The 17,552-nt window shown below is 53.7% G+C and overlaps 1 protein-coding gene across 4 annotated transcripts; it reads right to left on the bottom strand.

Moving 5' to 3' along the window:
* Positions 1–633: 633 nt before the first annotated feature.
* Mag (myelin associated glycoprotein) lies at positions 634–17,492 on the bottom strand. 4 transcript variants are annotated; one of them, XM_028855253.1, is made up of 12 exons: positions 15,278–15,376; positions 13,288–13,343; positions 12,410–12,482; positions 11,889–12,257; positions 9,745–10,041; positions 9,127–9,384; positions 7,626–7,886; positions 3,147–3,434; positions 2,470–2,566; positions 2,083–2,182; positions 1,797–1,841; positions 634–1,147 (listed from the first exon to the last, which is right to left on the bottom strand). In XM_028855253.1, exons 3-11 carry the CDS (start codon positions 12,453–12,455, stop codon positions 1,809–1,811), a joined length of 1,749 nt encoding a protein of 582 aa, XP_028711086.1. In that variant the 5' UTR covers positions 12,456–12,482; positions 13,288–13,343; positions 15,278–15,376; the 3' UTR covers positions 634–1,147; positions 1,797–1,808. The 4 variants fall into 4 exon arrangements, with proteins under 4 accessions (XP_028711086.1, XP_037058054.1, XP_028711082.1 ...); XM_037202159.1 differs by lacking the exons at positions 1,797–1,841; positions 15,278–15,376 and adding an exon at positions 17,474–17,492; XM_028855249.1 differs by lacking the exon at positions 1,797–1,841.
* Between the last annotated feature and the right edge of the window lie 60 nt (positions 17,493–17,552).

The raw sequence follows: 17,552 nt of genomic DNA, 5'->3' as shown, positions 1-17,552 counted from the left end.
GGACTTGGACACTTGGTCCGAGGTTGGTGATGCTGTCTGTGGTGGTGACAGACGGCCTTCGTGGAGGAGGCAGAGCACTGAGTGGGGGAAGACTTTGAGTGCAGAGCCTTGCCCCACTTCCTGCTCTCTCTCTCTGTTCCTGTGACCAGCCGGCTTCCCGCTCCTGCCATCGTGTCTGCTGCCAAGAATCTCTTATGACCGTGAACTCTATACCGGAACCACAAGTCAAAATAAGCCTTTTCTTGAGGCTGGAGGGATGGCTCAGTGGTTAAGAGCACTGGCTGCTCTTCCAGGGGACCTGGGTTCAATTCCCAGCATCCACATCACAGCTCACAGCTGTCTGTAACTCCAGTTCCAGGGGATCTGATGTTCTCTTCTGACTCTGTAGACCCCAGACGTGGTATATTCATATACATGCATGCGAAGCACACATACACATAAAATGAAAATAAATACATCTTTAAAAACAAACAAACAAAGAAAAAACCCTTTCTTCCATAAGTTGCTTTTGGTTGTGGAATTTTCTCACAGTAACAGAAAGGTAATTACCAAAGTTGCTTTTGTCCAGTATTTTGTTACAGCCCAGTGAAAAACAACTGATACAGCCCCTTTCTCCAAAGGACGGGTCTAGACTGGCATTTGGCAGTAGGACATTTATTTCATGTCCCTTCTGTACGGGTCCCAGGGCCAGGTAGGGGGCAGGAGACAAGGAGAGGGATTGCAATAAATAACACGGACAGACAGAGCGCCCTCTAAACAGCTGAGGTTAAAGGAAGATAGGAGCTGTAATGTGGGCGTGGCTTGTTGGCAGGGAGGAACAGCTGGGGAGGAGGGGGAGGCCGGGCCCCAGGACCTCACTATCTCCTGCCCTGCCCCCTTCCTGCCCTCACCCCTACCACTTTGAAGAGGAAGGGAGCCTACAGCCAGTGAGGGCCAGCGAGGTCCTGCTGGGGGTAAGCCACAGGGCCAGCCCCCAGCTCCGTCACTTGACTCGGATTTCGGCGTACTCAGCCAGCTCCTCCGTCAGGGTGTAGCTGTCCTTGGTGGGTTGTTTTCCCAGGTCTGAGTGAGAATAACTGAGGTCCAGCTCTGGGGGTTCCCCCCGAAGACCCAGCAGCCTCCTCTCAGATCCCAGGCGCCTCTTGCTCTATGGAGGGGAGAAGATGACCATCAGCGGGGTCCTCTCTGACTTTTCCCCATGCAAAGACTGGGGTGCTGGCACCCCTTTCCCCAGGGGCCACCAGCTCAGGGAGCTCCACAGTCAGAGTCCCATTCAGGATGGGGGACCTTGCAAGTGCTGATACCCACTAAGGACACATCTTTTCATTGCTAACCTTGACATTTGCCTAAGAATTCCAGGCTCCAGGGAGCCCGCTGAGAAAGTAACCTTAGGGTGCAGGATTGAACTCAGAACTCTTCTCTAGAAGAAATCTTGGTTGGACAACCCGTTTGGAAAGTCTGCAAGTGCCTGGTCCAGTAAACCTTTCTCTCTTTGGATATGGTGCAGGGTCTCCTTCCTCAGCTGAGGAAATCCTGGGGGTGTGACTCCCCACTTCCCCATCTCTCTATCCCTGTCTCCCACCCCACCAGCATTTGGACACACAATAGCACAGTGGCCACAGACAGAAAAAAGGGATCAGCGAAGGGACAGACTAGACGAGGCCGGGGCTGCTGAGCGAGGCTGGGATTAACCAAAGAGAGCCACAGACGCCTGACTGGAACACACACACATGCACACCAACCCCGAGGCCCAGCTAGGGCCCGGAGGCTGGCACACTGAGGCCCCCGGAACCTACCTCCTGGGGCTCTCAGTGACCTTCCCGGGTAGAGACCTCTCTGGACTATTGAAGAAGGAAATGCAGTCACAGGGACAGGCGGGGAGGGCGGGGCTGCCCCGGCCCCACCCCCCAGCCCTCGGGAACAACCCCAGCAAGGAGTCTCCTCCCCAAACGCACCCCAATCCAGCCCTCCAAACACCCGCCCAGGAGGCTGGCGGCCTCCTCCACCCCACCTCCACTCTCCGCAACCTTGATGTTGTGACTTTCCCTAGGAAACCAGGAGCCGCGGGAGTGTGGCCCTCACCTCATACTTATCAGGTGCCCCGGAGATTCGGAATTCGGGGCTGTACAGGACATGAGGGTTGTCTCCCGCTGAGAAACTGGGGCTCTCTGTGACGTTCTTTCTGCAGGGAGGCACGGCACACCGGTTTTATCGGGTCACCCTCTCCTCACACCCAAGTGGCTCCCTCCCTTCCCTGCTTCCAGGGTTCCTGTGCCTGCTGACAGGTGGAGAGCTTCAAGCAGGCCAGGAGGCTGCCGCCTAGAACATGGACAGATGTGTGCCCAGGGAGACTTTCTGCCCTTCCTGCGCGCACAGAACTACCCAGGTTTGCTCACCCCAGCCTCCCACAGTTTCTCATCCCCCCACTTCGAGACTCCACGTCTCCAGATCATTGTGAAGGGTACTCACTTTCTGCGCGTCTGGGTGATGTAGCACACGATGGCTATCAGGATGGCAAAGGCGACCACGGCGCCCACAGGCCCAATTTTGGCCCACATCAGTCGGTCTAAGGACAGAAGGGGCAGGAACCCTCAGGGCTATTGTTAGGCCTCAGGATGTCTGGGTTCTCAGGACACTCCAGGGTCAGAGCCCAAATTTTCAGGCAGCCTCTGCTCACCAATTACAGAGTGAGCTTTTTTAGTACTGGAGTTTGGACTCTATGATCTCCTAAGCAAATGACTGATCCCTAGGCCCCAGCCCTTCTGGGGGATTCTAGGCAGGGGCTCTACCACTGAGCCACACCCCAGCCCCTCACTGGGGGATTCTAGGCAGGGGCTCTACCACTGAGCCACACCCCAGCCCCTCATTGGGGGTTCTAGGCAGGGGCTCTACCACTGAGCCACACCCCAGCCCCTCACTGGGGGATTTCATTTACAGTCTTAGTAAATGGCTTAGAACTCATAATTCTTTGACTCGGCCTCCCAGTAGCTGGGATGACAAGTCTGGATAACGTCTTTTGCTATTTTATCAGTCTACATAGCTGGCCCATGCTCAGCAGCTTAATCATCAGCAGGAGTAGGGGTTGAGCAGATCCAAGAGCCCCCCCCACCTTCCTGTGGCCCCCACCCCCAGATCACATCACTCACGTGCTCCCTGGAAGGGCAGCTCTAGGCTCTGGGTGCCGTAGAGGTTCCTGGAGGTACAGATGACCCGGGGTGGGGCCTGGGCCTGCCCCCGTAGTGTGAGGATGCTGGTGAGCAGGAGGCCACTGCGCTCTGAGTACACGAACTCCCTCTCTGTCTCATTCACAGTCACGTTGCGGGAAGGCAGCTCAAAGGCCACAGAGGGTTCCGGGTTGGATTTCACCACACACAGGCACTGCACTGTGTCTCTGGCCGCAGCACAGTGTGACTCCAGAAGGATTATGGGGGCAACTGCAAGATTAAAATCAAGGCTAAGGGTGAGATTGGGCCTCCAGGACTCCTTGGTAGGGGCAAGGCCAGGGTGTCCAGAGGTGGGTGAGCTAGCTCTGTGTAGGTTCTGGCCTAGAAACATGGAACTCCCAACCAGTCTGTAGCCCTGCCCACTGCATGTTGCCCCTTCAGACTGACCACAACCCAGCAGCAACATGGGACTTCACAGACCCTGGGAAATGGTTAGGTCATCCCCAAGCACAGAAACACACTAGCCTGCACTGAGTATGATAGTGCATGCCTGCCTTTAATCCCAATACTGCTGAGGCAGAGGCAGGTGGGTCTCTGTGAGTTCGCGGTCAGCCTGGTCTACTTAGAGCTCCAGGCCAACTAGAGCTACATAGTGAGACTCTGTCTCAAACAAACAAATCCACCAGCCTAAACCAACACCCCACACTTGTACACGCCCTCAGGCCTCCTGTGATCAGTGACAGTCATGGGGAGATTCAAGAGAGAGACAGACACTTGAGTTTGAAATGACAGGTACCTCAGAAGGACACTCTGAGGTTTCTCACTCCGCACAAGATGGGGGATCATAGTGCTCCCACACACACAAGTTCTCCTAATAGATACCTTACATGGACCACCATGACATCCAAGGATTCTTTCTTTGCATCCTGACCCATACCAGCCCGGGTGTTTGAAATGCTCCTTGTAAGACTCTCCTGCCTCTGCCACTGAGGTGACTCCAGCCTTGCTATGACAAAACAACTCTTCTCCCATCTGCACCGTCTCTAACTTTGGCCATGGACTCTCGTTGTGGTTGGGGTGATGTTTTCCAAAAGGGACCTATGGGCTTTGGCCATTTGAGCATCCACACTATAGCCTCCTTTGGCAGTGTCCTTCCCTCTTCCCTGGCCCTGACAATGCCCCCCCACTGGCTTCCTCTCCTGGGAACCCCTCGAATCCTGATCCCCTTCACTCCCACCAACATCCCCCTCCACCCCAGGTTACTTGGTTGAGCCTTGCTTCCGCAGCTTTGATTACACATGGAGTCTAGAAAGGTTTTTTCCTTTCGTTTTTCTAGGATAGAAGTTATATTACAATGTTGAATGAGGCTTTTGCTTTGTTTGTTTTTGTTTTTTTGAGACAGAGCCTTGTTATCTAACTCTGAATAGCCTGGAACTCTCTGTGGTTTTCTGTCTCCCAAGTGCTGGGATTTCCAGGCTTGAGTCACCATGCCCAGCTAAATTATTCAGTGTGTGTGTGTGTGTGTGTGTGTGTGTGTGTGTGTGTGTGTGTGTGTGTAAGAGAGAGAGAGAGAAAGTTGTGCATATATGTGCAGTTGTCCAAGTATAGATACATGCACATGTGGATGCCAGACACTGGGTGTCTTTCTATCACTCTCTACTTATTTTTTGAGACAGGGTCTCTCACTATATTAGAGGTTATCATCTGGCTGGCCAGCAAGTCCTTGGAATCCTCCTGTCTCTGCTCCCAGTACTAGGATTACAGGGGTCTGCCATCCCACACGGCCCATGGCTTTCTTTGTCTTCTTTTCTTCAAACATGGGGGCATGTGATTTGAACATGGTCCCTCATGCTTGTACAGGAAGCACGTAACACACTGAGCCACTTCCCCAGCCCCTAACGTATGCTTTTAAAACTGTGTTCATTTGTCATCAACTACCTGACACCTCTCTGCTGCCTCTAGACCAGTGCTGAGTGAATTCTGACCCAAATCTGCTCACACAGGCTAAAGACCATCAGCTCACTGACTCTACCCACTTCCGAGCCCCGAGGAATGTGCCAGTAACAGTGATGGACAGAAAGTCACAAGAGCAGATAAATCTGCACCAGAGGGGAGCGATTGCAGCTGGAGCCTCAATGCATCTGTCTCTAAGCCTGCAAAGGTAAAACTGATGGGCCCCAGGTACACTCTGCTCCAAGTAATCAACCCAGCCCAGAGGAAAAGAATAACACCAAATCTGAACTAAAAAAGAGAGGATTCTGGAATATTTCTGAAAGACTGGTGACAAGTGCCCTCTCCAGATGCTAGAGTGCTGGTGCCCTAGCTGTGTGTGTACTCAGTATCTTTTCGGCTTCTCAGAAGTTCCAGATGCTAGAGTGCTGGTGCCCTAGCTCTGTGTGTACTCAGTATCTTTTCGGCTTCTCAGAAGTTCCAGATGCTAGAGTGCTGGTACCCTAGCTCTGTGTGTACTCAGTATCTTTTCGGCTTCTCAGAAGTTCCAGAAAAACTATACAACCCTTTGGCATGATTCAAACAATGGAGAGTTTTGGGGGTGCCTGTCTTTGGCATCCCAATTCTGCCATCTACTGGCTGAGTGTGGCCAGTGAACCTTCAAGATGGGTACGTAAAGGTGGGGGGACTTTTGGGTTTGGGTTTTTTTTGAGTCAGAGACGTGTGTGATAGATAATGCCCAACACTGTGGAACTACCTGGTAAGGGAGTCTCAGTGAGGGGCTGTGCGGGATTTTGATTAATTGAGTTCACTGAAGAAGGAAGAGTCACTCTGAAAGTGAACAACATTGGTTCATGAGGCCATCTGTCCCCTGACACACACTGAATGAAAAGGAGAGAGAGGACTGAGTCTGGCATTAACTCAGGGCTCTCTGCTCCTGGCTGTGGATGTGATGTGACCAGCTCCTTCAAGTCCCTGTTAACATGATGTTCCCGCAATGATGGGCTGTAGCCTGGAAACATGAGCTAAATAAACACATCTCCCCTAAGTTGCTTTCAGGAGAGTCTTGTATCAACAACAAAGAAAATTAAGATGGCCAGGCTGGCCTCAGGCTCCCTAGGTAGCCAAGGTTTAACTTCTGATTCTTCTGCCTCCGCCTCCTGACTGCTGGAATTTGGGGGGTGGGGGAGTGCCAACATGCCGGGCACATGCAACACTGTAAATACAACCCAGGGCTTCATACATGCTAGCTAAGCACTCTGCCAGCTGAGCTACACCCCCAGGCCCTGGAGAAGGGGATGTCCTGTTAGCTCACAAGAGGCTATGGGGCTCCAGAGACAGGTGAGTGAGCATGTATGAAATGCTCAGCATCCCTACCAAGCACTTACATCTGTAGAGATGAAGCATCTAGCAGAGGCAGCACATAAAGCTTTGGCTGTAGGTGACAAATACCCAGACTTGAGTCCCAGGAAAAGCCAGGGGGACAAGACGATGGGGTCTAAGGATGCAGAGGACACTTTCCTTTCATCCTCACAGTCAGTTATGAGGTGCTTTCGCCATCTTTTTGCAGAAAAAGGAGCTGGGACTGGGGGCGTGGCTCAGTGGTAGGGCACCTGCCTGACATGCATAAATAAGCCCTGGATTCCATCCTCAGCACTGTAAGAGGTGCAGTTTAGAGGTCAGCACTGCAAGCCAGGCAAAGCTGAGGAGGAAGCCTGGGGAACTGGAAACAAGGAGATGGCATTCCTTGTTGGGAAATTTCTGGAAAGCTGGAGGAAGAGGAGTCACAGCTAGGACTTGGCTGCAAACCTCCTGTAGTGACACAGGCATGGGGCTGGGCAGAGGGGAAGGAGTCTTCCACAGAGAGGCCAGGCCAGGTGCTAGTTGGCAGTGTAGTAATTACTTTCACTTCCAAGACATTAGCTTATCCATGTGTCCTTAGCATGCCCCTGACTGTGCTGGGTCTGCTAATAAGCTTGGCGGCTCCTTGCTCCCATCCCCCACCTCTCAAGAGCACATCGCAACCGCTCAGTCGGCAGCGTTTGAGCTCAGGGTGGTCAGCTCTAGGCAGTGCAGAGCAGAGTCAGGCCACCTGAGTCTGATTCTCAAAATCTGCTATTTCTTAGCTGCACGGCCTTGGGCAAGTGTCCTCACCTCTCTGGGCCTGAGTTTCCTTCTCTGTAAGATGGGCATTGGTGTCATGAAGATGAAATGGGACCCTGAGTATAGCACATCCAACAGTGTCTGGTACCTAGCAATGCTCTCCATTTTAATTACCATTTAACTGTACAGTTTTAACTGTAACCACTGGATCCTGAACCCCCTCGATCAAAAGCTCTCTCTACTCCCAGGATGCAGTCAGCATGGGTTCAGCTTCTCTGCTGTTCCCCACCCTTACCAGGGAGCAGGGGCAGGCAAAGCAGGCCCTGACTGGGATGCAAGGGGGCCTCCCAATGACCCAGGTGTCCCCACTGAGCCCGATGGTGGAAGCGGTGGGGGAGGGGCACTCACACTCCACAGAGAGGTTGAAGGCAGTGGCTGTCTGGCCATACTGGTTCTCAGCCACACACCAGTACTCCCCATCATCCTCCGGCGTCACTGCAGGGAGCTCCAGCTGCAGCTGACTCTCATAGATGACGGTAGCCAGGATCTGCTTCTCCTTGAAGATGGTAAGAATGGGGTCTGGGTTGCTCTGTGTGGAGCACAGGATGGAGACAGTCTCCCCCTCTACGGCCACCACTGTTCCATTCACCGTGGGTTTCCTAGGTGCATCTGGGGGAAGACAAAATATCAGAACCCATGGGAACTGCTCTACTTGCTGGCCAATTCCCACCACCAAATGTGACCCCTGACACTTCAAATCTACAACATCCATCCAGAATGGCATGGCTTGTCATTCTGCAGACAGAGAGATTGTCCTTTTTTGTTCTTTTTTAAATGCTGTTTATTTGTTTATTTGCTTTTGAGACAGGCTCTTACCATGTAGCCCTAGCTGACTTTTACTTCACTATATAGTCCAGATTGGCCTTGAACTCACGGCAATCCTCCTGCCTTAGCCTCCTGACTGTTGGAATTACATCTGTGGCCTAGGAGCTTGTCTTTGGATGCGAGCACTGCCTACCCCTTCCCAGCTGTGCAGACTTGTGTCTTAACCCTGGGACTCATTTTTCCCATCACGAAAATGAACTTAATAATCCCAGCTTCACAGAACAGGGGTGATCATCCAACATGTGATGAGACCCTTATAAGTGACAGGCATGGTTCCAGCTGAGCAATGCCCTGTGGGAAGGTGCTATGGAAGGAAATAAAATACATTTTCAGCCAGAGGATTTGTGCTTAAGAAACAAAAGCTTGGGGAGGAGGAATTAGGTGGTCATGGTTCTAAGTAGGATGGTGAAGAAGTCTTGAGGGAACTGAGCAGGAGGCGGAGGGGATGCCAGGGCAAAGAGCATGTGTGTGAAGCAGTTGGGAAGTGCTGAGTGAACATTGGCTGTGACTGTCTTTATTATCCCCAGCCCTGGGCACTTTGCCTCAATACATATTTGTGAATGAATGAATGAATGAGTACATGCATGAATGGGCTGTGCTTGGTTCTCAGTTAAGTGTCCCGCTCTGACAGCATCCCTCTCCAATTACAGCCAGGTCCGTGCAATGGGCTCATTGATGCCTGGGGTCTCCTCGGCCCTCCCATTAAACTTCAACTGGGCCAGGCAGATGGCTCAGCCAGTAAGGAAACCTGCTGTCAAGCCTGATGACCTGAGCTGAATCCCTGGGACCCATATGGTAAAAAGTCAAGACTGAACATCCACACAGCATCCTGTCATGTACAAGCCCTCCCACGACCCCCGTCACACAAATAAAAATTAAATAAATGCTAAAAACTTTAGCTACAACTGTCCTTATTTTTAAATGCAAATAAGTCCCTGGTGTTTAAGGCTGGTCCTTCTGAGTGAAGTCTTTCCCAATGTCTGTTTCTGCAGGGCTGTATGGGTGCCCCGGGTGGGGGACTCACACATGACGCTCAGCTCCACGGTGCGGTTGTCCTGGCCATAGGCGTTCTCTGCCAGGCAAGCATAGACGCCGTCCTCCCCCGGTGTCACCTCCTCCAGATCCAGGTACAGGCTCTCGGCCACTGCCTCACTCAACACCGTCCCGTCCCGCATCCAAGTCAGCAGCGGCAGAGGGTTGCTGTCAGCCCCACAGAGCAGGCTGACGTGGGAGCCCTCAATGGCCTCCACGGAGGAATTCATCTCCACAATCACTGGGGGGTCTGAGGCCCGGGATAAGGCGGAAGGTCAGAGTCAGATCCAGACCCGCTCCACCAGCCCAGGTCCCGCCCTCAGGTCCCACCTTACAGGCCCACCTACCCCTCCAGGACCTACCAACCAGACCTAATTCTACCCTAGGCCCCCATCCCTCCCAGCGTGCTCAAACAGCCGAGGTCCCGCCCCAAGCCCCACCCTCCAGGTACCACCCACCAGACAGGTCCCACCCCCAACACACCGCCTACCAACAAGGCCCCGCCCCAGTCCCCACCCATCCAAGCCCCTCCCACAGTCACCCTACCCGACCACTCCCTGTCTCGGCTCTTGCAGGCCCCGCCCCTGCCCCAACCCGCACCCAGGCTCACACTTGACATCCAGGCTGGCGTAGCCCTCGAACTGCAAGGTGGTATTGGGAAAGGCAGCCTGGCAGCCCAACCGGTGGCCGTTGGCCTCTCTAGTGGGCACGAAGTGCAGCAGCGACACCTGCACCCAGGTGCCTTCATCCTCACGCAGCCGACCCAGCACAGTGGGCTCCCCCAGCCCCTCGTGACCCAACCAGCTCAGCTCTGGGCGCAGCTCCGGGCAGTTGTCCGGCACCATACAGCTGACCTCCACTTCACTTCCTGCCACCACCTCCGGGGGCACCACGATGTTGGGGGTGTCTGTGTATGAGGTAGAGAAAAAGGAGGGTTCTGGAAGCTGCAGTCCCAGGCTGTAGTCACGCCTACCTTGCCCAGCTCCACTCCTGGAACTTTATCCCTCTGAGTCCCCAGTGCCTCACAGCTACACCCTTCCCTGGTGTCGCACCTCCCCCACCCACACCACCCCGACCCTAAGCACTTCACAGAGCAAGCCAGGACGCTAGAATAAAGCGACAACAGTACTGAAAGAATGCTGTTGCTACGCTCGCTTTGCATCTGAAGACGTTGAGGCCGCAGTTAGGGCAGCATAAAGGCTTTGGCCCCTGCCTCTGCGGCATCTGTGAATTCTGTTCCATTAGATTCCTCTCTGGTCCCTGTATGTATCCCCTACCTGGGCTGCTGGCTCGGAGGGGAAGGGGAGCAGTTGACAGGGTGCAGTGTGTGTGTATGTAGTATTGTCCTGGTTGGGTTTGTGTTGACATGAGTCATCTGGGAAGGGGAACCTCAATTGAGAAAATGGCTCTATCGGCCAGGGCCCCCTGCAGGTACGTCTGCGAAGCATTTTCTCAGTTAATGATCGATGTGGGAGGATTTAGCCATTGTGAGCAGGGCCATCTTTAGGCAAGTGGTCCTGGAAGGTATGAGATAGGTTGCAGGATGTGAGACTGAGGAGCAAGCCAGTAAGTAGCAATCCTCTGTGGTCTGAGTTCAGTTCCTGCCTCCAGGAGGCCTTGAGTCCCCGCTCTGGCTTCCCTCAGTGGTGAACTCTGACCTGAGCATTAACTGTAATATGCTCCGCCCTCCCATGTTGCTTTTGGCCACTGGGTTTATCACAGCAATAGAAAGCAAATTAAGACAAGTATATTATAGGAGTGAGGAGCTGGCATGTTTTGTGGACGCCATGTGCATGGTTTGTGTGTGTGATGCATGTATGCCCTGGTGTGCTACGTGTGTGGCGTGGTCTCTTTCTATGTTAAAGCTGTAGTCTGGCTATCCACGAAGACCAAATACTGCTGGGAAACATAGCCTAAGATCCCTAATTAGGGAAGCTTCTCATAAATCAGGCAGTGGGAGTCCCTGAAGCCAGGAAGGGGCTTCTGTTTTAATTGCCAAACCTGGCCATAGCTACCTGCAGATTTTTTCCCCTTTTCTTCCCTCCCCTGAAAACACAGTTTTGAGGCTTGACTCTTGGACCTCATACATGTAGTTAACATTCTACCACTGAGCTACATCCTCAATCTGTGTTGTCAGACTTGGGGCAAGCAACATCACCCATTGAGACATTGTGTGACCCCCCCCCCTCTGTCATATTAGGAATAGAACCATGCAAGGCAAGGACAAGAATTTGGCTGTTACCCCGAGACCTCCAGTGTTGGTTTCTATGGCAAACTGTGCCTGACAGCAATGGTCCTGCAGGACCAGCCAGAGCTTAGATCTGGTACTGCAAGCCGCTCCCAGCCTTAAAACCGAGACCCACCAGCTGTCACACTGTTCTTAGCTCCGCTTCATATGAGAAAACTAAGATCCAGCAAATGTAATCAAGGCGCCCGAGGTCACCCAACTAAGGCAGGCATCTAGAGGCCTCACCCCTGACCCTGGGTCCCCTCTGTCTTTAGCTCTAGATGTCTCTAGAAGAATAAGAGCAACCTCAGAGGGTCGCCAGACTACTCAGGGCCCGATTTGTTTATGTCTGTCATCCATGTGACCCACGTGGGCACTGGGGTTTGCATCCAGCAAAATCGACCTCTTCTGGGTCTGAGCTGGTAACACAGGGGCTGAGGACACCCACCTGCTCCTCCCTCTCCTACCCAGCCTTGCTGCAGCCCCCCCCGCCCCAGAGCCCACTCAACCCTGGGGGACCGACTCACTGATGATGTCCAGGACGCTGTGCTCTGAGAAGGTGTATTGGTTGTAGCCGCCCAGGTCCCCTCGGAAATAGTATTTGCCCCCCAGCTCGGGGCTGAGTGTGCTGAGAAGCAAGGTGCAGTTGCGTAGACCCAGGTCTCCCAGCAGGCGGCTGCGGCCCTGGAAGCTCTCATGGACCACTTGTGTGCGGGACTTGAAGACCACCGGTGGGTAGTTCTTGGGGTAAGGACTGTTGAAATACCAGACGCCGTGGACCACAGCCGGCCGGAGCTCATCAGGGAAGTCGAAGCGGCACGGGATGGAGACACACGTGCCCTCGAAGGCGGAGATGGATGAGGGCATCCAGGCACCCCAGTGGCCTCCTCGAGAAGCTAGAGGTGGGCAGGAGCACAGAAGCTGAGGGACAGAGTCCACTGCATTATCTCTAACAGTTCCCAATGAGGCCCTGACACCTCATTCCTGACCCCAGGAATTGGCCACTGGACTGGAGTGTTGGGGCCGGGACACGTCTCCCAGCCATTACCTGAAATCATTATCCAGAACAGAGGCAGTGTGGTGAGGAAGATCATCTTGTCCAGCAAGTGAGCGAGCTACGGCTGAAGAGGAACAAGAGTGAGTTGTTGTGGTTGCTGCTGCTTGCTTTTCCGAGACAGGGTTTCTCTTGGATCTCACTCTGTAGACCAGGCTTGGCCTCGAACTCACAGAGATCCACCTGTCCCTGCCTCCTGAGTGCTGGGATTAAAGGCGTCCGCCACCAGCAGCTAAGAGTGAGTTTGGAAAAGGCCACAGGAGGTTATCTGCTGTTGTCATTTATAAATGCCAGGCCTCTCGTTCTGCAATGACCCCACATTCTACTCATCAGAGCTGGCTGCTGGAAGATGGGCACAGCTCCCAGGCTTGAAGCCAGTCACCCAGGGACGTTGAGCAAGCTGCCCAAAGTTACCCAGCCCAAGCAGGGGCCCTGACACCTCATTCCTGACCCCAGTTCTCCCCTGCTCTTAGCCCCAGATGTCTCTAGAATAATAGGAGCAACTGTTCTTCAGTGGGCAGCCAGATCCTTTAGGGCTCTGTTTGGCTCATGTCCGTCATTCTCATAGCTCAAGTGGGCACTGGGCTTACAACTCTGGTGCCTGTGAGGTGGGTGCGATTACTGTTTACATCTCAAGTCCTGAGGGGTACAAAGCTTGCCTAAGATCACACCACAGCGGGGCTGCAGACTCTGCGGCGGCCACGGCCATGCTGTGCTGTCTCTGGGTGGTAGTGGCAGGTTAACAATGACCCAAGCACCATCATGCCTGCTTCTCCACCTCTCAGAGAGCGCTAGGCAAAGGCGGAGCCAACACTCCTGTAGTCAGAAGTGGGCTATCGGGCACAAGAAAACATGGGTATTTTACCCATTACCTCAGTCTCCCTGAGTTGGAAATATCTCCTGATTCCACTTGAAATGGCCAGTCAACCTAGAACACAAGTCAGACAGGAGTTAGGCGTGAAGGCCTGAGCACCCTCCACCCTGCTCTTCCGTGTGTACTACAGGCTGTGTCCCTGTTGTAAGAACATCCATGTGGTCTCTGGTACCCATGGATACCCAGGATGCTCCCACAAGCCTCAAAGATGCTGTACCACAACAACACCCCCCACAAAAGCTGGGGTGTGGGAGAACTGTGGGGAGGGAAGGGAGTGGCAGCTTTAGGCTGAGGGGAGGAGCGGGTGAGGAGTGGGGAGAAGGAGCAGATGAGGCCTGGGGGTGGCAGGCAGGGACCCAGCCTCATCAATGACTGGGTTTCACAACATCAGCATTCCCAGCATGCCGTGTGAATTCCTGCCGCCCTCTCCCACCCGCAGCAGGCCCTGGGTGTCCCCACCCTCACCAGAGGCCAGTGACCAATACAAAAGAGCCCTGTTCCCCTGGGGGTGTGGGTGCCCCATCCTAGGGACCTCCTGGGGGTAGGTGGGGCATGAGTGAGAACTTGGTCGCTCCTGACTGGGCTCTGCGAGGGTCCAGGAAGAGCCAGAGGTGATGGCCTCTTGGCCCCCCGCTGCTCTGTGGGTCGCTTGGGACTGGAGCCAGGATTTTGAAGTGGCTGCTCCCCCCCACCCCACCTGCCTTGACTGCCCTCTTCCCACAGATGCAGACACATGCCCAGAAACATGCAAACGCTGGTAGGAAATGTGACAGCCAGGAAGAACAGACTCACACAATGGCGAGTCGGAGATTCGTGAGGACACATCGCTGCCCTGAGACCCCTGTTTCTACAGAGAAGCATCTGTGCACAGTGCAGAGACCACCTGACTGCCCTCAGTTTTCGACATGCACGCCCGGCAGTCATGGCTCTGACTGCCATGCTCACAAGTCACAAGGACCTGCACACACACTGAGGTGTGACTACGGAGCTCCCCACCAGACACATCTATGGGCGCAGGGCAGCCGTGGCTGGAAGGACCTGAAGATACCCAGAGGTGAGAACCAGCAGATTCGATGTAGGCAGATGGGTCATAGAGGCATGCACACCATGCATTCTCTACTGGGGCAAATGGTAGTCTTGGGGTGGGGTCCCAAGCAGTCCCAGCTGGGACGCTGATTTGAAGCTTGCTAAAGAATCGCAATGCTAGTATTTCTAAAACAGGCAGCCACCATATCTGTAGTGTTAAATTTCCACTGGAGAAGCCAGGCATAGTGACAGCACACCTATTATCCCAGAACATGGAGGGGAGGCAGGAGGATCAGGAGTTCAAAACCAGCTTGGGCTACCTTGGCAAGTTGGAGGTTAGCCTGGGCTACTCGTGGCCCTATTTCAACAAACGAAAACAAATCCAGGGAGGGGTGAAGACAGAAAAAACACACCTGCAAATCTCTTTAGAGAGAAGGATAATGAAAAGGAGTTGAGGACACCACAGACGGATGCAAGGGGGAGGTGGACGCGAGCGCCTCACCCTCTCACCCTCTCACCCTCTCACCCCCACCGTGTACCAGGTGTTCACAGCTGCTGGCCTCACCCTCCTCCACACGGTGGCCTTAAGGATCTAATGCCTCTGCATCCTTCCTTCTCCCTCAGCCCAGATCACTGTCCATCTCTCCCAATTTTGGGAGCCCCAGGGGAGCTGGCACTGCAGAAGCTGCCTCCATCATGAGGTGTGTCCATGATTGAGGTCCCTTGTCTCTTCTTCTCAAAGCCCCATCGCTGTCCCCACTCACCACTGTCTCCACTAAGATCCCAATCCGTTACAAAGCGACACCTTGCCCCATTCAAAATGAGTGACCCTCCAGTTCACAGTGACACTCCTCAGCTTCTTGGCACACCTGACCTTGCACACACCCTGGCTCCCAGTGCTCCCGACCCCTGGGGGCGGTTTGCCCCTCCTTCACCTTAGCTCTCTCTGCCTCAGTACTCACTTGGATGGTCTGGCTTCTGCACCCTCTGCTCCGCTGGCCCGGCTCACAGTCCTTGGCTTCCAGGGTCTAGGCCCCACTTGCCAGCCCCTCCTCTCCCCCGGGTGCCAGGGGCCGCCTGCCTCCAGGGCCCAGCTCCTCCCTGCCCTCGGGGGAGGGGGGCACAAAGGGGCCCTTGTCACCACAAAGCTGGACCGGGCAGCCTGACGCCTGGGTCCTACCAGCTCCTTCCTAGAGAAGATGAGGGTCTGCCTGCCTTGCTCCTCCCCTTTCCTTCATTCATATACACCCTAATTTGGGAATTGAGGAGGTAGAAGTAGCCTCATGTTTCTGAAAGTTCCCTGTTGAAAAGGTGAGACCTCTTGTCTTCGAGGAATTGGTGGCAACATTAAGTGTGATCTTGGTCCCAAGAGGCCAATGGAGCCCGGTTGCCAGGAGGAGGGGACACAACCTCTCCTCCTTTGGCTCCACAGTCACCTCCACCACCTTGAGTCACCTCTATAGGGTGCTTCCCCTTCTGGTCTGTTTTCTCCTTGACATTTCTTGTCCTCTGAAATGACCATAGCCTCTGTCTCTTGAGATGGCCACCTTCCCTCGGTGAGGACAAGGGCCGTCCTGTTGTTCTGAGTCTCCACCGGTTAACAGTGCTTGCATATGGTCTGCTAATGCCCTATGGTATTTGGGACTCAGAGATGTTTTCTTATCCCTCGTCCCTGGAAAGATGTCCCACCCCACCCTTCCAAGCCCAGCCCTGCTCCTCCAGAAGCACAGCACTTTAACGCTGGAGGCAGCAGCTTCTCCTCTTAGAAGTTATGCTTATTGATTTACTTATTTAGGTTTATGTTGTGTGTATGGATTTTGTTGTTGTTGTTATTTGTTTTGTTTTGTTTTGCTTGGACAGGATTTCTCTGTGTAGCTTCGGAGCCTATCCTGGAACCACCTGTAGACCAGGCTGGCCTTGAACTCCCAGAGATCTATCTGCCTCTGCCTTCCGAATGCGGGGATTAAAGGCATGGGCCGCCACTGCAGCCAGGCTGTATGGGTGTTTTGTTTGTCTGCATGTCTGTCCATGCACCACTTGTGTGTTTGGTGCTCACGGAAGTCAGACGAGGCATCCGACCCCCTGGATCTGAAATTACAAACGGTTGTGAGCCAACACGTGGGTGCTGGGACTGAACCCAGGTCCTCTGGAAGAACAGCAAGTGCTCTTACCCGCTGAGCCGTTTCTCCAGTTCCTTGTTTGTTCATTTCTATCCAGTTCATTAGAAAGCCAGAAGCAGGGGCTGGAGAAATGATTGAGTGGTAAGAGCACTGGCTGATTTTCCTAGAGGATCTTGGTTCAATTCCCAGCACTCACACAGTGGCTCACAATCTGTTGTAACTTCAGTCCCAGGGGATCCAAAGTCCTCTTCTGGCTTCAGTGGGCACCAGGTATACATGTGGTGGTGCATAGACATGCATGCAGGAAAACACCCATAATCAGAAGATAAAGATAATAACAATTAAAAAAAAATAAGGCCAAAAGCTTTGATTTTGAAATAGATTCTCACTGTGTAGCTCTGGCTGGCCTAGAACTCACTCTGTAGACCAGTCTGGCCTCAAACTCAGAGATCAGCCTGCCAAGTGTGAAGGTTAAAGACCTCCACCACCATGCCTGGCCTGTTTGTTTTTGAGACAGGGTCTCTTGAAGCCCAGAATTACCTCAAACTCACTGTGTATTCCAGGATGTTTGTTTGCTTAGTTGGTTAGGTGTGTGTGGATTTGTAACTGTACCTCAGCTGCATGTGGAGGTCAGAGGACAACCTGTGGGAATCCCTTCTCTCCTCTCATCATGCAGGCCCCAGGGGGCCAGCTCAGGCTTGGTGTCCAGCACTGCTACCACTGAGCTTTCTTGCTGGCCCACTCCTCCCTCCTCCCTCCCTCCCTCCTCCTCCCTCCCTCCCTCCCTCCCTCTCTCCCTCCTCTCTCTCCCCTCCTCCCCTCCCTCTCCCTCCCTCCCCTCCCTCCCTCCCTCCTCCCTCCCTCCCTCCCTCTCTCCCTCTCTCCCTCTCCCTCCTCCCCCTTCTCCCTCTCTCCCTCCTCCCTCCCCCCCCCCCGTCTCTTGTCTCTTTAATTTTTTTCTTTGAGGCTGTCTTGATATATAGTGCAGGCTGACCTCCAGCTCATTTTGTAGCCCAGGCTAGCCTTGATACAACATACCCAAGTCTCCAGAGTGCTGGTATTATAGTGCTGGCCTCTGACCCTCCATTTAAAAACTGTCCTTTCTTTCCATAAAGTT

The sequence above is a fragment of the Peromyscus leucopus genome, chromosome 1 (genome assembly GCF_004664715.2).
Source record: "Peromyscus leucopus breed LL Stock chromosome 1, UCI_PerLeu_2.1, whole genome shotgun sequence".
NCBI lineage: Eukaryota > Metazoa > Chordata > Mammalia > Rodentia > Cricetidae > Peromyscus > Peromyscus leucopus.
Note: the sequence above shows the minus strand (reverse complement) of the source record. Positions and strands in the feature narration are given on the sequence as shown.